The sequence below is a fragment of the Zingiber officinale genome, chromosome 2B (genome assembly GCF_018446385.1).
Source record: "Zingiber officinale cultivar Zhangliang chromosome 2B, Zo_v1.1, whole genome shotgun sequence".
In the NCBI taxonomy this organism is placed as follows: Eukaryota; Viridiplantae; Streptophyta; class Magnoliopsida; order Zingiberales; family Zingiberaceae; genus Zingiber; species Zingiber officinale.
In genome coordinates, this window is record NC_055989.1 from 138,550,367 (window position 1) to 138,569,373 (window position 19,007).

Sequence of the window (19,007 nt, forward strand, 5' to 3'; positions counted from 1 at the left end):
ATCAAGACCAATAAGCTCTACATCATCGTGGTCAGACAAGAGAAATGAATATCTCTCAGGTTGACGACGGGTCCTATCAGTTCTGCGTAGAGCGTGTGCTACTTGAACAGGTTGTTGCTCCATAACTTCTTGTGGTGCCTGTTCAATTTCCATCAAGGCATAAGTGCTAGTTTGTGTATCTTGAATTTCTTCAAGATCGACTTCACTCCCACTAGTCTTTCTAGAAATAAATTCCCTTTCTAGAAAGACACCAGTTCTGGCAACTAACACTTTGCCTTCTGTGGGATAATAGAAGTAATATCCCTTTGTTTCCTTGGGATATCCTATAAAATAGCACTTGTTTGATTTGGATCTAAGTTTATCTGAGACTTATCGTCGAACGTAAGCCTCACAACCCCAAATCTTCATAAAAGACATCTTAGGACTCTTCCCAGTCCATATTGTATATGGTGTCTTTATGACGGCTTTAGATGGAACTCGGTTAAGTGTGAAAGCGACCGTCTCTAGAGCATGTCCCCAAAAGGAAGTAGGAAGATCTGTATGACTCATCATCAATCGTATCATATCTAATAAGGTGTGATTTCTCCTTTCTGATATACCATTCCATTGTGGTGTTCCAGGTGGAGTGAGCTGAGATATGATCCCACACTCAATGAGATGATCATGAAACTCTTGGCTAAAGTATTCCCCACCTCGATCTGATCGAAGTATTTTAATACTCTTACCAAGTTGGTTTTGTACTTCATTCTTGAATTCTTTGAACTTTTCAAAGGATTCTGACTTGTGTCTCATCAGATACACATAGTCGTATCTACTGAAATCATCAGTGAAGGTAATGAAGTAATAATAGCCTCCTCTAGCAGCTATTCTGAAAGGCCCACATACATCTGTATGTATGAGTCCTAACAGATCATTAGCCCTTTCACTATATCCACTAAATGGAGTCTTTGTCATCTTACCTCGAAGACAAGATTCGCATACCTCATATGATTCAAAATCAAATGAGTCCAGAAGTCCATCCTTATGGAGTTGGGATATGCGACTCTCATTTATGTGTCATAGGCAACAATGCTAGAGATATGTTTGGTTCAAATCATTAGACTTGAACCGTTTGGTATTTATGTTATAAATTGGGTTTTCAAAGTCTCGAACATAGAGTCCATTCACGAGATGTGCACTACAATAGAACATTTCATTGAAATAAACGGAACAAGATTTGTCCTTTAGTACAAATGAGAATCCTTTCTTGTCCAAACAAGAAACAGAGATAATGTTCTTAGTTAAGGCAGACACATAACAGCACTCTTCAAGTTCTAAAACAAACCCAGTGGGCAAAGATAAGGAATATGTTCCTACAGCTATAGCAGCAACTCTTGCACCATTGCCTACTCGTAGGTCCACTTCGCCCTTTGTTAAAGATCTACTATTTCTCAGCCCCTGCATATTAGTACAAATGTGAGATGCACACCCGGTATCTAATACCCATGAAGAAGAAATAGATAGATTGATTTTTATAATATTTATACCTAAGGCAGAAGTCTCACTTTTCTTCTGTTTCACTTCCTCTAGGTACAACTTGCAGTTCCGCTTCCAGTGTCCGGTCTCACCACAGGTTCCTTCCTTAGCTACCCCACCTTTGGGTTTCAATGCATGAGCCTTGCCCTTGCCATTGGCTTGGGTCTTACCCTTACCTTTAGGCTTCCACTTGCCTTTGCCCTTTGGCACCATCAAAATGGCACTAGGTTTTGCCTTCTTAAGGTTGAGTTCAGCAGTTCTCAACATACTCAACATCTCAGGCAGTGGTTTGTCAATTTCATTCATGTTATAGTTCATAACAAATTCACTGTAGCTATCGGGTAATGACTACAGAATAAGGTCAGTGACCAATTCTTGGCCTAGTGGGAATCCCAACTTTTATAGATTCTCCACATAACCGATCTTTTTGAGCACATAAGGCCCTACGGGAATTCCTTCTTGTATTCTGCATTGAAATAGAGCCTTGGAGATCTCAAATCTCTCATGCCTTGCTTGTCCTTAATATAGTTATCTAAGGTGTTCAACCATATCATAAGCATCTATATTCTCATGTTGCTTCTGAAGCTCAGAGTTCATGATAGCGAGCATAAGGCATGAAACATCTAATGCATCATCTTGGTGCTTCTTATAAGCATCCTTATCAGCTCCAGTGGCAGTAGTAGCGGGTGCTTCAGTAATTGGCTGCTCTAGAACATACAATTTTCTTTCTTGCTTGACAACTATCCTCAAGTTTCTGTACCAGTCCAGGAAATTAGCTCCATTGAGCTTGTCCTTATTAAGGACAGATCGTAGAGAGAGAGTATTCGACGTATTTGATGACATGGTGATCTACAACAGTCAAATGTAGAAATAAGTATCATATTTTGATCATTTAACTAGGCTTTTAATTAAATGATTCTCCCACTAAATTGTAAAGCTTTGCTAAGAGCAAGTCATGGATGTGGTTTTACCCACACTGCTAGCTTCAAATCCAATCGCGATGACATTCATATGGGACAAGATCCATATTGTACTTCATCTTGAGTTAGCTTTGGCTAATCGCCCAAGACTTAGTATAACATAGGTAGGCAACGTTTACCAATTACATCATATGTAACTCTTGTATCATTGGGTGAACAAGATTATTTGTTCATTTTCCCATCTTATGAAATCCACATTATAACTAATCTTGAGTTAGCTTTGGCTAATCGCCCAAGACTAATATAATTTGAATTTCATCATAAGGGATATGCCTCTAAGTTCTCAACTTAGTTAAGTCACACTCAAAGTTTAGTAGTCGGACATCACAATTGTCCTATCGCACTCTAGCAAGATAAATCGAGTCACTTTGCTTTGGCAAAACTTGACCACAATTGATCGAGCTAGTAATGAGTACTAAACTTTGGTAGACATATTTAAAAAGACCTAATCATGATTAAACTACACATGCATCACATAGCATATCATGGCACACATCACATATATGCATAAAAGAAATGTGACATGGTTATGGCCCCATTATCTATGATCCTCTCAAGCCAATGAGAAGATCGAAAAGTCAACCTAGGCAAAAGCATCTTCTCCAAGTGCTTCAAAAGCATCTTCTCCAAGTGCTTCCTTGGTCGTCATGTGTTGTTGTCCTTCTCCCTTTTTCACCGTCATCAAGTAGATTTATTCTTCTCTAATTTGTACATTACAAAATCTAAAGAAAACTCGAGTTACATTCGAGTGTAGTCTAAATTTACAACTAGAATAAAAGAGGAGAGGCACGACACGCAGACCGTATTATGAATTACAACACACACATCCAATCATATCGGGGTTTAAGGGCCATAACCATGCACCATGTCATATAACATTCTCAATCTATTATGACAAAATTTACTATGATTTAAACAACTAATTATGAGTCACAATGCCAAGATGGTTTCGCTAAAAACCTCTTGGCCGAAACTTGCTCATAATCATGCAAATCATAATAAACATGTCATGCAATTTCTATATCACATATGAAATTCTACTACAACTTAGTATATGCCTTCGCAACTTGGCTCTGATATCACTATTAGGAACTAGGGAGCTAAACACGTGAAAGCGCAGCGGAAAACATCTAGTTCCTTTCCAGAAGATCCATGCGAAAGGAAATCATATACTAAGTACTAATTCTTCTACATGAGAAAGTTATACCTTTGCTGCGTGCCCTTCGCAATCTCGACAGCAACATTTCTTTAAATGCGGATCTCAGCGTGATCAGTACGTCCGCACCTCTACGGTATCCACACGAACACGTTCTCCGTCTGTCTCACAAACTCACAACTTGGAGAAGAAACAACCTTCGTTGTGCTAGCAACTCTACAAGGTTGTTTTTGGCCAAGAGAAGAAAAGGAAGAAGAGCAAAACCAAGAAGAGCACTCTTACCCAAAAGGTCACTTCATCTATATAAGGTGACTTCACAAAAGGGTTACTTTACCAAATAGGTTACTTCACTAAAAAGGTTATTTTACCAAAAAGGTTACTTCACCTAAAGGTTACTTTTACAAATGACTTTTGTATTCATCCAATGAATACGAAATACTTTTGTCTCTTGATCTTCCTTTTGATTAATGATATATTAATCTCTATTAATATTCATTAATCTTAATGGGTTGGATTTAGAATATTGAATTAACCATTAACCCAATAAGTCATTAACCCAATAAACCAATGAGTCTAATCCATTACTCAATAAGTTTAATCCGAATTCATTTGAGTCTAACTCAATGTGTATAATTTGGATTAAACTTAACCCCATAATCCATCTCCAAGTCAACGTGTTCTTTGTGTGTGACCCAATAGACTCTCGTAACATTGGCAATGTATCTAAAACCATTTTAGATACATAAACAATGAGTGGCATCTAGCAATGCATCATTGCTACCCAAGTGACAAGAAAGTCGAGATCCAACCAAACCTTTCCGTGTCTATTATCTTGTATAACTTGGTCCCTTTATTCTTGATATTTAGGTTGATTAATGAGGCATAGACCGTGTCATCCTCTTATCAACCTTTGTGTTTCTTGATCTCTAAGTAGACACACTCAATAAAATAAGCTCAATATCTCATACTGACTCATTTGTGCATGGTCATGCTTTCTTGTGTCCTACTAATCAAGGGGCCCACGGATATCGCTTCCGTCATATGAAAGGGATAGATCTCATCTATATCACTCACATCCCTCCGCATAATTCATTGCATACCCAGTGATCAACTTTATTGTCCACCTTGTTACAAGTGACGTTTGTCGATACCAAAGTACACAACTCCTTATGTAGGGAACCGTAGTGACTTCAGGTCAAAGGACTATTCATACCAATAGTCACATGAGAATGTTTATGACACTCATATAACGATCCATGAAACATTCTCATGGCGGGTCATTCAGTATATATTCTCTAATATATACTCATGTGTCAACCTGATATCTCATATCCATGACTTGTGAGATCAAGTCATCCGTTGACCTATATGCTAGTCTCAACGCATTAATATTGTCCTTTGTATATTAATGCTTGACTAGGAATAGTTAAGAGTAGTGTTCTCTATAATATCTCACTATCAATTCAACCAATTGATATATTATAGATAAAAATCTACTACTCAAGGACATTATTATACTTATTCAATTGGCACTGAACTGAAATAAATATAATAACCAACTTTGCCTTTTATTAATAATGATATATGATACAATAATGTGCCCTTTACAATCATCTCATAATTGATACTAGGGCTAATACTAACAAATTCAATGGGTTGAAATCTCTCATTTTACAAGAAAATTCATATGCAAGGTATATTCATTGTTTTTCTCACCAATTACAGTTAGTTATTATTGTTGTTGCCAAGAGTAATCTCAATACGATGAGAGCATCATGTAAAAAGAGAGATCAACTTAGGCAAATTGAACATGATAGGATTGTTGCAATATTAGAGGGTGGAGATATTAGTATGGGAAGTGGCAAAAATCAAGAAACTAATTTAGTAAGGTTAGGAGATACTCGTTGGGGATCACACTACTTGACATTAGCTCGTATATTATCTATGTGGCCTTCAGTGAAATAAGTGTTAGAGAATATTTGTGATGATTCTAGTTCTTTTGATAGTATAGGCATTGGCGGAGCCAACACAGGCCCAGTGTAGGCAGCTGCCCACACTGAGCCAGGACCCACTTAAAAAATATTATTAGGAAAAAAAATAGATGATGTAGATTGAAAAAAAAAAAAGAAAAAACATTTGTTCATTTTGCAATATTTGATGCATGTTAATTATATTTTTTTGCAATCCCAAATTCTTTATAAAATTTCATTGCACTTCAAATACATTATTGCACAAAAACATTAATTTTTTACATTTTTTCCTGTTGTTGGACTTAGGCACCGAAACCACCCTTAATTTTATGATTCTCTCCTCTAGTATTTGTTTTTTCCTAAGTAAACAGCATAACAAGCATATGCAGTATGCCGAAAGCAAGATACATGTTGATACACTTCTTTTCTTGTTGTGTTTTCCATACAAGTATAAGAAAAAAATTAGGCAGATGATGCCAAAAAAAAAAGGCAGATGATGCAAAAAAAATTTAGCAAGATACACGACGACATGACTTGTAAAGCGGAGAGCTTTAGTTGCTTCACTACTGTTGGGCTACTGTCGGAACTAGATGAGGCACCCTCCGTAACATGTCCGTCAGCAGTAGCTGCAATTGCCTACACTAAACCAATATCCTAGCTCGCCCCTAAGTAGAGGGATTGTCAAAAGTTTGATTCAGAAAATGGAGAATTATGAGTTTATCTTCATGTTGCACTTGATGAAGATGATATTGGGAATGACATATAAGTTGTCACTTATCTTAAACAAAATGATCAAAATATTATCCAAGCCATAAGTTTGATTGAGAGTGTGAAAGATCAATTTCAAATATTTAGGGAAGAAGGATGGTATACAATTATAGATAAAGTCAACACATTTTGTGAGTTGAATGAGATCTCGATGTCGGATCTGAAAGACAATTATTTGATTGGTGGTCGTAGTATACGTAGAAGGCAAGTCATCACCAATTTGCATTATTATTGTGCGAAGATTTTCTATTAGGTATTATTTCTAAAAAAATTATTTTATGATTATTATATTCGTCAATAAGATTTTCTTTTCTTATTAATTATTAGTGTTGCAACTTAAATGTTAGGTTGTTGATTTACTTACACAAGAGATGAATACTCGCTTTTCAGAAGTTAGCACAGAATTGCTTAGTTGTGTAGTATGTCTTCATCCAAGGAATTATTTTTCTGAATTCAATGTTCAGAAAGTAGTTCGACTTTGTGATTTATAGCATGAGGACTTCTTAACAAATGATTATCTAGTTATTGAACAACAACTTCAGAATTTCATTCATAATATATGACAGGATCCAAATTTTTATGGAATTGAATATTTGAGAAATTTTACTCAGAAAATTATTGAAACTCTAAAAAAATCAAGCTTATCCATTGGTTTATCGTCTGATTGAGATGACATTAGTTTTTCCAGTTGCGACTGCTTCTGTTGAAAGAGTATTTTTTGTGATGAACACGATAAAGACTAATTTATGTAAAAGAATGGAAGACGAGTGCATGGACGATAGTCTAGTCGTATACATTGAGAATGATATTTTTTTCAACAATTAAAAATAATGATAGCGTTTTCAAAAGATGAAAAGCCACAGGATGTAGTTGCCTCCTCTTTCTTATCCAATGACCACCTAATATGTCACCAAGTGTTAACCAATACTTCAATAAGTAATAGTCTAATTGTAATTTTATAATTTAATAATTTAGTATTTTATCTTTTTATGATGTCAAATGGAACTTTTTGTTATTAAATATATTTATTATGTTGCAAAAAATATTTTGTTAGCCCTCGTTAAAATTTGTCTTTAGATCCACCCCTGAGGATAGGAAACCAAATATAGATTAGGTGTTCACATTCATTTGAGTAAAATCAAAGTCCTAGAATCACTTCCCCCTTCACTCACTTTCCTAACTCAACTCTCTTCTCTGCCTCTCCCTCAATTCTCTCATGCTCAGCTCTCCTACTCTCTCGCTCAACTCTTTCAACTCTCCTTAGTTGTCCTAAGTTTGTTTGAGAACTCAACCTAAGTTTTCTAGATAACTAATTTTGTCATTCTAATTAGTACTTGATTCACAATACTCGTAAGATCGATATCTTTTTATTACTTGATGATATTTTCGTGCACCTGTGGATTTATCACATCAATGGGTGCCCTTTTTATTTTTTAGCACTATTGTAGCAGTTAGAACTAGCTACTATAACGTGTAGAAATTATTTTATATCTGTTATAATGTGTAACACTTAATATAATATTATTGTAATGTTGTAACAACTACTTAGTAGCTTCTATAACTTTTTTAAAGTTATTTTAATAAAGTTTAAATAATTTTGACTAAATTGGTAAAAAGTATTTTGATATAATAATAATGTATAAAATTAAAAATTTAGGATTTGAAATTTTTTTAGGATTTAATTTCACAGTTACTAGTAATTGCTATAATAATATTGAACTAAGAGGTATTTTAGAGATAAAATATCAGATGGGATGTTTTTGACTTTTTTAACAGGATGTCATTTTGATTTATTATAAGTTGTGATGCCCGTATTATTTTTGCCTAAAATATAATTGAAGTATTTTAATGAATTAAAGTATTTGAATACATAAATGTGCTAGAGTACGCATGCATGATCGCAACAATGACTAACATCAATGTTGATTAAATGAAAAATAGGGTAGTAGAAAAACCATATATAATGCTAAGCACAAACAGTAAAATAATGGAATCCATTAGAATTAGTTGAAATTGTTTGAATAAAGAACTCGACAAATATATAACAGATCAATTCTTGAAGATTTTAATTCACACAGGGCATGCAATGCATGCACGATGAGCTAGAGCAGAGTCCTGGAAGCCTTCCTGACCAGCAAAATCCAGCACATAACTCGGTAAATCAAGAAGAAGAAACACATGACCCAGACGTCCGTCCATCTGGAGTCCTCGACCAGCCCTCTCGCCCTCAGCACATCCCCGCCGGTCAGCAAGCAGACACCTCCATGGCTACTGGAGAAGCATTTGTCCCTGGCGCTCCAGTACTCGTTGATGAGCAGGGAGTCCAACGGATACCTGTAGAGGGAGATGTAGTACATGAAGATCCAGTACTTGGGGATGCTCTCCTTGGGGATGAAGTAGCCGGAGAAGAGAAAGAAGACCCCCAGGGAAACGCAGATGAGGGAGTTGCCCAGTATGAAATCCGGCGAGATGGAGCTGAGGAAGAGCACCAGGGAGCTCGCCATTAAAACGATCAGCCACACCACCAAAACGAAGAAGGCGAATGCGGCGAGGGAAGGATTGAGCCCGACGAGCCAGTAAACAGGTATGGCGAAGAGCAGCGCCACCACGAAGAGGAAGGGGAGGAAGACGAGGGTGTTGGCCACGACGTACGAGGAGAGCCGGTACGTGCTCCGCGTCACCTCGCGCATCAGCACGCGCCGCTCCTGGAGGAAGATGGGCAGCGCCTCGACCGTGGAGGAGAGGAGGAAGCTGAGGCTGAAGGCGAAGAGGCCCAGCCGCTCGGCCACGCCGGCGGCGTCCGGCTTCACGTGCAGGTACACGCTGCCGAGCCCCACGCCGCCGACCACGGCTTGCATGGTGCGCGCCAGGAACAGCTGCTTCGTTCTGTAGATGATCTTCCAGAATCGCCAGCTCAGCGTCCTGATCTCCTCCAGGCGGCTGCAGTAGTTGCTGTGAAATAGCAGCGTCTCTGCTTCTAACGTTGAATCTCGATTCAGCTTGCTGTTGTAGTATACCTCTGCCTCGGGAGGGAATGCAGAGGCGGCGCGGTAATCCTCTAGCTGCTGAGTGATCTCCATGGCGAATTCCAGAGGATTGAGTTGAGTTGGTATTGTGAACCCTAACATTGCGATCGTCTGAGTGAGAGATTCCAGGCTGCCATAGTGAGCCACCTATACTAAAGAGCAACTTTCATTGGATTAGTTTTAATTTCTTCGATCGATCGAAGTAGAGAATTTTTGACAATGGATGATCGAGCGACGAGGTGTATATACCTTTCCGTGGGAGAGGAGCAAGAAGGTAGAGACGTGCTGAAGAATCCGATAGCCTGGCTGGTGGATGGTGAGGATGACGACCTGCCGCCTCGTCCGCGCCATCGCCGCCAGCAGCTGCACGACCTGCAGCGCCGACGCGCTGTCCAGCCCCGACGTCGGCTCGTCCAGCAGCAGTAACGGCGGGTCGTCTATCACGTCCACCCCGATGGCCACTCGCTTCCGCTCTCCCCCGGACACGCCCCGCCGCTCCTCGTCCCCGACGTAGCTGTCCGCCACCCGCTCCAGCCCCAGCTCTCTCACCAGCGCCTCCACCTTCTCCTCCCGCTCCACGGCGCTCGCCCCCCGCAGCCGCAGCCGGGCGCTAAACGCCAGCGTCTCCCTCACGGTCAGAAGCGGCAGCAGGTTGTCCTCCTGGGTAACGAACCCGCACAGCTTCCGCAGGTGGACCGCGCTGGAAAGCTGCCGGCCGCCGAGGGAGATGGAGGCGGCGGCAGTGGAACTGGAGGCCCCAGCGCGGCCTGAGATGACGCGGAGGAGAGTGGATTTGCCGGCACCGCTTGGACCGACGACGGCGAGGAGCTCGGAGGAGGCGGCAGCGAAGGAGACAGACTTTAGAAGCGAGTGGCCGCTGCTGAGGCGGCGGCGGCGGCGGATGAAAGCGGAGGTGGCAGAGGGGAGGACGGTGTAGGATAAATCGGAGACGAGGAGTGCGGTGGTGGCGGCGGTGGTGGAGGAGGAGGAAAGGGGAGTGGAGGAGGAGTGAAATGAGGAGGAGGACGGGGAGAGTAGGGAGTTGTAGGAGGATGAACGGGAGTCGAGCTGGTCGAGGCCTGCCACCGCTACTGTTTGATCGTCCATAGTAAACTCACTGCGAACCCCAAAAGTAAACGCATGCAGAGCGAGTATAAGTAGGAAATGCGAAGTGCTGCCGATATTGTTAATTAATGGTGATCAGTCTGATGAAGTAGAGGAGAATAATTGCGTAATGGGAAGGAGGAGAGTTGGAACTAACATGGAATAAATATCAAAGTGACTGACAGTGTTTGCGTGTTGCGGGGGAATTAAGGTTTGGTAGCGTTAGGTCAGCAGAATGAAGAAATAGGATCAATCAAGTGGACAGATAGATGTTTAAGTAGATGGATAGAATGAAGAATGAAGAATGGGAATTGTTAATAAGTTAATTTTTTTTTAAAATATATATTAGGTATCTAATTCTTAGGATCTATTCAATTCTAAAACGGACACTCCTAGCTTTCTTCCATAATAAATTAACACGTGTCAAGTAGCATTGGAGTGGTCCGATAATAATGATATAGTTGTAAGTTATCTTCTAAGTCTTTCAAACTTAAGGATCAAATCTCAGTTTCATAAATTTATCGGATGAATTTTTTTAATAAGTGATTGATCTCAAAATGTTATGTTGATGATTGTTTACTATAAATACTTTTTGATTTATTTTAATAATCAATAGAAAATTTTTATCATCGAATTGATCATTTTAAAATTTAAGTTAAAAGAGAATGAAAATCCCTTATGAGGTTGATTTCACCTTTTATAGGACGTGAGTTTGAGGTAGGAAGATTGCTGGGCTCCCGAGGTCCTGAGCTACGTAGAGATGCTGAGAGATTCTGATTAAGACTGGTCTGATCATGACCAGATACCTAAATTGGAGTTTGGGTGCTCAAAATGCTTGGAGGGTGCTCGACAAGCTAACATAACTCTAGAGCCTGATGGGCCCATTGGAGTTTGAGTGCTATGGAATATAAGGGACACTCAGCAAACCGAGTACTTACAAGCTGAGGGGCACTCGAGGGACATAGCACTGAAGTTGAGGGGCGCTTGGGAGGCCAAGAGCTTGGAAGCTGAGGAGCACTCCGGAAATTAAACTAAGCACTTTGAAAATTGAGGGCACTCATAGTCGGTCAATCTAAATTTTACGGTATTTTTGTTTGATAAGATAACTTAAAATGAATTAATAATATAAACTTATTTATTATTTTAAAATTTTCTTTATTTATTTAATATGTTTATAAGAATTTTATTAATAAATATTATTTAAAAATATGTTGAACATTATTCATCAATATATTCATAAGTATTAACAAACTAAATAATTATATTTAAATTTATTTATTTAATTTAACAAGTAATTTAAATTTATTTATTTAATTATTCTGATATATATATAATAAATATAAATAAATTCTAACCCAATTGAATATCAAACATATTCATTATTTATTTAACGCCCTATAGTAAAATAAAAAATTGGACCGTCTCCGATCCCATTTAAGGGGGCGGATCTTTTGCTCTGTAAAGACTGGATCAATTTATGATCCAGTCTTTATATTGATGTGAGATAATGACTTTCTATCGGTTAACCGGTGGAGGTCATAATTTTCCATCAATTTTTTTATCCGGTCCAATAGTGGACTAGAATAAGGGGACCGAGGATCCGCCCTTACTAAGAGGAGCAGCTCTAGAAAAGCTGGCGTGTTCCGATGCCACGTGCGTGGAGCTTATTGATAGGTCCTGTGACATGAAGTCAAGCCACATGGACAGGGCTTGATGAGCTAAAGCCCATTGTTTCTTGCACAGGGTATCAATAATAAAATACAAAGCACTAATTAAAATGCACTATCAAACTATTAAAATACTAAAGATATCAATTTTTTTTTATGTACAATAATAAATTTAAATTACACAATATGAACTAATAGCAATATATAAAGATAATGGAGGTCCTGAAAAGAAAAAAAATTCTCCCACCATCTAATTATCTATTATAAATTAATTTTATGATTTATTTTTTTATATAATTTAGGGATAAATTAATATATATATATATATATATATATATATATATATATATATATATATATAAAGACAAAAAGAGGAGAGAGATATTATAAGCTCTTCATATGTTATTGCTTATAAGCTTTCGATGCCTCTTGCCTAGAGAGGCTCTATATTTATAGGAGAAAAGAGAAGGGGCTAGAAAAGAGACGTGGCAGATAAGCTCTGAGCCAGTGAGTATTGTATGAACTCAGTGCTTACATTATTGAATGTGCTGACATCATTGCATTCGTCATGAGATAGTAAGTGTTTGCTGACGTCAATGCTTCCTTATGTGCTAGAGCTTGATTATGAGTTTCTAAAGAAAGGGCAAGACTTAACAGAAGATCAGTTAGAGTGTTTAAGTGTGGTTGCTCAGAGTGTAAAAGATGGCCAAGTTGTTTACTTTGTATATAACAAATGTGTTTATTATGATCTAGAGTGATTATATGTCTAGGTTGTAGGGCAAGATCTAAATACTCAAGATGTTTAACAGAGGTAGAAGTTGTATACATATACAGGCTTTCCAAGCTCACTCGCTCTAATACCAAGTTTTTCTTCATTTTTTTTTAAGTTTTGGTTCAAGTTTTTTACTTTTACTTCCTTCAGTAATATGTATCTAGTAGCGGTAGGTTTTCTTCACTTAACTAGTCTAAGCCTTTAGGCATTTGTGTTGTCTTTCGAGATCTCACCAGTGAGCCTCACCTAATAGAGAGCCTCTGGAACCTTTGTATAGTTCTTGATTTCTTATCCCGGCTCTTCAGGTCTTACTCTAGCCTTCAAGCTGTTTTGCCTTACTTAGCCAGCACAGATTTTACATAACCAAAAACTACAGTTCCGTCTTCTTTCTTAGCTAGTTACGGATGAAAGCATCCGATAAGGACTATTGATCTAAATCAACGAAACAAAACCATAAAGCTTAGAAATAAAGAGTTACATCATAGAAAATAATACACACAACATAAAATTTAACTGATTACAAACGTAATATTCTTACAAAGAGTACTTACAATAGGAGTAGGGATTACACTGTCGGAAGGAGGAGAGAGAGATTACAAGCTCTTCGGATCTTATTGCTTACAAGTTTTCGATGCCTCTTGCCTGTAGAGAGGTTCTATATTTATAGGAGAGAAGAGAATGGGCTAGAAGAGAGACGTGGCAGATAAGCTCTGAGCTAGTGGGTGTTGTATGAACTTAGTGCTTACATTATTGAGTTTGTTGACGTCATTGCATCCATCATGAGGTAGTAAGTGTTTGCTGACATCAGTGCTTCCGTCAGGTGTCAAATTTTCATCATATTGATTAAGTTTGCTTCTTCTACAGAGCTCATAGAAGGTGGTAGAGTAGAAGTAGAGGCGATAGAAGGAGTTTTCTGTTTGTCTAACCATGCTAAAAATTTCTTTTGATAAAATTGGCATAGGTGTTGATGTTGTGTTGTATAAGCAAATGGAAAATGAACTGTCCCGTAAGTTTTTGACCAGTATATTTTTTCTGTAAAGGTTTCTCTAGCAAGACTATATTCACTTGAATCTTGATAGGGATCACATAGCCAAGAACTTCCTTAGAGAGAAGCTCGCCAATGCTTTAATTGTTCTGATAGGGGCTTTGGGGAAAGCCATTCTTTATCTGAATGAGTGGGATACTATTAGAAAGTAAGTAATTGGACATTGAGTCCTTGAACATCAAGTTTTATGACATGTCTGGCTGGTTCAGTTTGAGTAGAAAGTCATTCAGGAGGAGTACTGTCAAAAGTAGCTAAGACAAAAGTTTCTCTTTCTTCAAGTAAATGTTGGATAAGTCTTCCAAGTGTAGTGGGTAATAAGGGGATGGAATCTACTTTGTGTATCCATAATTGATGCAAAAGCCCATAAGTCATAAGTGAATCTGGAGTAATAAGTCTTCCTCTATAATTTTTTCTTTGAAACTTTTCTAGATGCATATTGGCTTGTCTAATTGAGTATAGAAGTTGGCATCTACAACCCAAGTCTATAAGTTTAGAGCATTGTGGAAACTATTTTGTACATGGGAGTTTGTCTGAGTATTTTTCTGTGTAAGTAATCATTATCCCTGGGGTAGGGTTTTGATGAAACTAGTTTAAAGCATCTTCAAGTTCCAAGAAAGTTTTATACGAAGAAGTGTTTCCCAAGGTATGTAAATACAAAGTGATGTCTTCTGGAAGGACTTTTAAAGAGAAGAGATTATCTTTCTACTTCTAGCCCTGTAGTATTTCTAAAGATTGATAATGTAGTGGTCTAAGTGGTATAGAAAGGAGATATGTATCTTGCCTTGGACTTGTAGCAGAAGAAGTAGCCGCCATTAAATAAGTTTTGTCTTCTTGTATTTTGGTATCCAAGTGAAGTGATGGGCTTATTATAAAGTTGGGGTCCAATTTTTCTCGTAGTAAGTCATAGGCTTCATTAAGTGAATAAAACCCCTTATAAGGTGGTTTATCTTCTTCTGGAAGTAAAACTTTCACTTCATCTCAAGTAGCATAAGGCCCAGAGAAAATAGCATAGTATGAGAATTTCTTCCCAAGTGGTTTTTGAATAGTTACAAGGAAGTAATTAGAGAGAGCATTGATAATGGTTATCTTTTGGCTGGCTATCTCAGGCGAAGTAGGAATATTCCAAATATTGTCAATTAAGCACTGTTGTATACTATCAAGTTGAACTCGTAGAGGAAAGTCAAAAGTATTTCCCTTACAGGAGAATTGAGGAAGTTCTTGATTGACAAATTCCATTGTCTTTTGGTAACCATAAGTGTGAACTCTCTTTTGTATATCCATGGCTGCAAGAAATACTAAGTTAGTAATCGTGATAAAGTATCAGCGAGAGAATTAGCACTGCCTTTGATATGTTCCCACTAAATTTTAAGTCCTTTATTAAGAATAGCATCTGTAAATTTTACCTAGCCTTTAGAACCTAATCCTTTTCACACTTCTTTTGTCTGTTGGCTATATTTTACTATAGCCTCACAATCAGTTCTTATAGTAATTTCAGGCTTATTACAAATAAACAACAGGAAAGTTTCTAAATAGTAAATTACTGCTAGTAATTCAAAATTCAAAGATGTAAGTCTCTCCTTTTCTTTATATTTTCTTGATGCATATCTGCACAATTGTTAATTGTTCTGAAGTTTATGGGTCATACTTAGATCATTTACTAAATAAAGCTCCTCCCCATCTTATTTCACAACCATCTATTTCAATGATTAGGTAATCAGTGTCTAAGGGTAACATTAATTGGGGTAATTGGTGGACCATTATATTGATTTGTTTTACTAAGTCAATATCTTGTTGATTAAAATATCTTTGTCCTATTTGAGACATTTTATTATACAAGGGGTCACTAATTTTTTTAATGTCTTTTAAATAGGGTCTTGCATAATTGAGTAATCCTAAGAAAGATCTAAGTGTTTTGATGTCTTCCATTTTATCTGGAAATGCTAAGATTTTGCTGGTTATATGGGTTTGAAGTGTTTTCTTACCTTAACCAATAAGATTGCCTAAGAACTCAATATAAGGAACAACTAGTTTCATTTTTCTTCGAGAGACAATTAAGCCATGTTTTTCGAATAAGTTGAAAATCATATGTAAATGTGCATAATAAGTTGAAGTGTTATCTTTTGTTTCAACCTGAACCAAAGTTTTAGCCCTTGAAATTATCTACATTTTGACGGTTCGTAACTTCAACCGAGCCAAAAGTTATGACGGTTTAAAGTTTGATCTACAGTATGGGTGGAGGGTGTAACGTGGCCATTGTTGAGAGGCATGGCCGTGCCTTTTAGCACGGCTAGACCATGTTATTCTCTGTTGAACCCTGAAGTAAAGTTATATATCTTGAAGTTAGCTATATTTTTGTATAAAGAACAACTCGTAACTCTAATCGAGCACAAAGTTATAACTATTTCAAAATAAGTCTGCAATTTATCCAAATCAACACAACTTTATTTTTGGAGTGACATGACCTTGACTCTATACCACATGGCCGAAGAGGCACTACCGTGCCAAAAGGCATGACCCCTCTTTGATTAGGCTCTGGAAATGTAGCACGGTCGTGCCAAATGGCACGACCACGTCTTGATGCAGCTTTGGAAGAAGCACACGATCGTGTTGTTTCACACGGCCTGAGCTTGATTGGCCACTGGTGGAAGGCATGGCCGAACCCTTCTTTGCTTTAGGAGAGAGCACACGGTCGTGCCTTTTGGCATGGCCAAGTTGTTGTCTTCTCTATATTCACTCGCATGTACATTTTTGTTCTGTTTTCACTCCAAATGACGTCATGTCAATCAAAATATACAAAAAGCATATCTCCGAACAAATAGAATAGAAGTATGACATAATAATAAAAATAGGGTGCAATAAACATAAATTATACTCATGAAATATAAATAGATATGCATCAAAGAATGCATAAAAGTATATAAAATTTACACACATCAGAGGACCAGACATTAGGTAAGAAGTTCTAGTTACAGCTAGACAATGAAGTCCTAGTAGGTTGGTTGGATCAAGGGGCAAGAAGTCTTAGTAGGTCAGTTGGATCAAAGGATAGGAAGACCTAGTGGGTTGAGAATTGGACATCAAGCGTATAGACTATCCGCTTGAGGGGGGGACTTGTGGCCCTTCATTTGAGGAGGGGGGGTTTGAGGTTGCAGGGTTGCAAATATAGTCCCACGTTAAAAACACATGTGAAATATTATAGATTTATAAGAGAAAGATATCTCCATTGGTATGAGGCCTTTTGGATAGAGCCCAAAATAAAATCATAAGAGTTTAGGCCCAAAATGAACAATATCATATCATTATGGAGATATTTAAATTCTTTTGGTCCTAACATTTACAACTTGTTTGTATAGAGAAATCGACTTATAGGATTTTGATAGTTTGATTTGAACAATATGATTAAAGAAATTTAGTTTAGGGTGAGCAAATAACTTGATTAGATTGTGTAGAGTATAAGCAAGTCAAGGTTAACTTAAAATTTGGATGTGAGTAAGAAGTCCAAGTAGCATCAGATATAGGTAGTGGAAGTCCTAGTTAGGAATCAAAAAGTGGAAGACCTAGCAGATCTAGGAAAAGAAAGGTCTGGTTAGGAACTAGATAGTGGAAGTCCTAACGAAACTAGACAGTAGAAGACCTAGTTGAGAACTAGGAGATGGAAGTTCTAGCAGAGCTAAGCGATAGAAGACTTAGTTGAAAAATAGGAAACCCTAGTTGAGAACTAGGCTAAGTTCAAGAGGGTTAGCTAGGAGCTAAATGCTTAGTAGTGGAAGTCTCGATGGATTAGTTGGGAGTTGAATACTTGGCAAATGGAGAAGTCTTAGAGGAGTAAACTTTAACCAAGTGAACCTAGTACGTTAGGTAAAATCAAGTACTAGGTTTTATATTTTTGCTTGTTGCTTGTGTGTTTTACCTTGCAGGAAGCAACAACTAGACAAAGGTTCGGATGATTGATTGGACTAGTTGGAAACTAGTTCGGGCGATCAGAACCATGGTCCGATCGACCGAAAGTCTATGTGATCGGGTTGGCACAAGTTGACCCTCGGATAATTTTTGACTAAGCTCCAGGCGACTAGAAGGTGTTATAGTCGATCAAAAGGTCAAGACTTAGTTCAAAGAGGATCAAGTTTGCAGTTGATTCAGCGGAAGTTCAGTCAATCAAAGGAGAGTCCAGTAGACCGGAGGCGTGCTGATCAAGCATTATATAAGGGGAGTCGAGGCAGCCTCTTCCATCATCAATTACAAGTAATCATTCTCATTCTAAGTTCTTAGAAAGTGCTCAAGTCTGCTCGTGTGATCCTGGAAGCAGGAGGAAGAGTGTCACGACATCCAAGGTTTCCAATTGGATCAAACACGAGTTGTTTGTTTCTTATTTACTTATATTATACTTTTTGATTGCCTTACAAAACTTGTAAAAGGTTTCTCCTTTTTTCCTAAAAGGAGAAAAATATTAGTGATGGCGTTGAGAGTTAAACTTGGACGAAGCACCCCAAGGGGTGTGAACCAAGTACAATATTATGTTTTCCTTGTGTTTTTTTATTATTGATTCTTTATTATTTTCATAGTGTTTCTAACTAATTATAATAGAAAAGAAAAAATTTGATGAAAAGACGTTATCGCTATCCCCCTCTAGCGACAAATAGATATTACAGAATTATCTATTATTGATCTAGAAATACAGTAATACTTTGCCCTTAAATTTTCAAAAGCCCAATCTCTTCAAACATCCTCGAAACCCTCATTTATAGGGTTGTTGTCGAGCTGATTTCTACCTATCAATTGGTTGATCTTACTTGTCAATCAACTACTCTGTTGAATCCAACTATTGTACCTGCAAAATGGCTCTTTCCAACTCAGTTTGGCCACAATTAGTTGATTATGAAACCTTATCATTTGAATGATAGGAGGTCAATTGAGTTTTCAATTGATATTTTAACCTTTTGTTCACTACTACAGTGTTATCAATCAACTGTTAAACCTCATTAATTGATAGACACTAACTATGCA

At 37.8% G+C, this 19,007-nt stretch overlaps 1 protein-coding gene across 1 annotated transcript; it reads right to left on the minus strand.

Moving 5' to 3' along the window:
- Positions 1-8,364: 8,364 nt before the first annotated feature.
- On the minus strand, positions 8,365-10,644 carry LOC122047426 (ABC transporter G family member 23-like). The gene is made up of 2 exons (XM_042608716.1): positions 9,665-10,644; positions 8,365-9,562 (listed from the first exon to the last, which is right to left on the minus strand). The coding sequence occupies exons 1-2, from the start codon at positions 10,520-10,522 to the stop codon at positions 8,492-8,494; spliced, it is 1,929 nt and encodes a 642-aa protein (XP_042464650.1). The 5' UTR covers positions 10,523-10,644; the 3' UTR covers positions 8,365-8,491.
- Between the last annotated feature and the right edge of the window lie 8,363 nt (positions 10,645-19,007).

Excerpts from the sequence above, each read along its gene's own strand:
- LOC122047426 (XM_042608716.1), bottom strand. The coding sequence starts at position 10,522 with ATGGACGATCAAACAGTAGCGGTGGCAGGCCTCGACCAGCTCGACTCC. Across the intron at positions 9,563-9,664 it reads TGCTCCTCTCCCACGGAAAG|GTGGCTCACTATGGCAGCCT; the intron begins GTATATACACCT and ends TCTTTAGTATAG.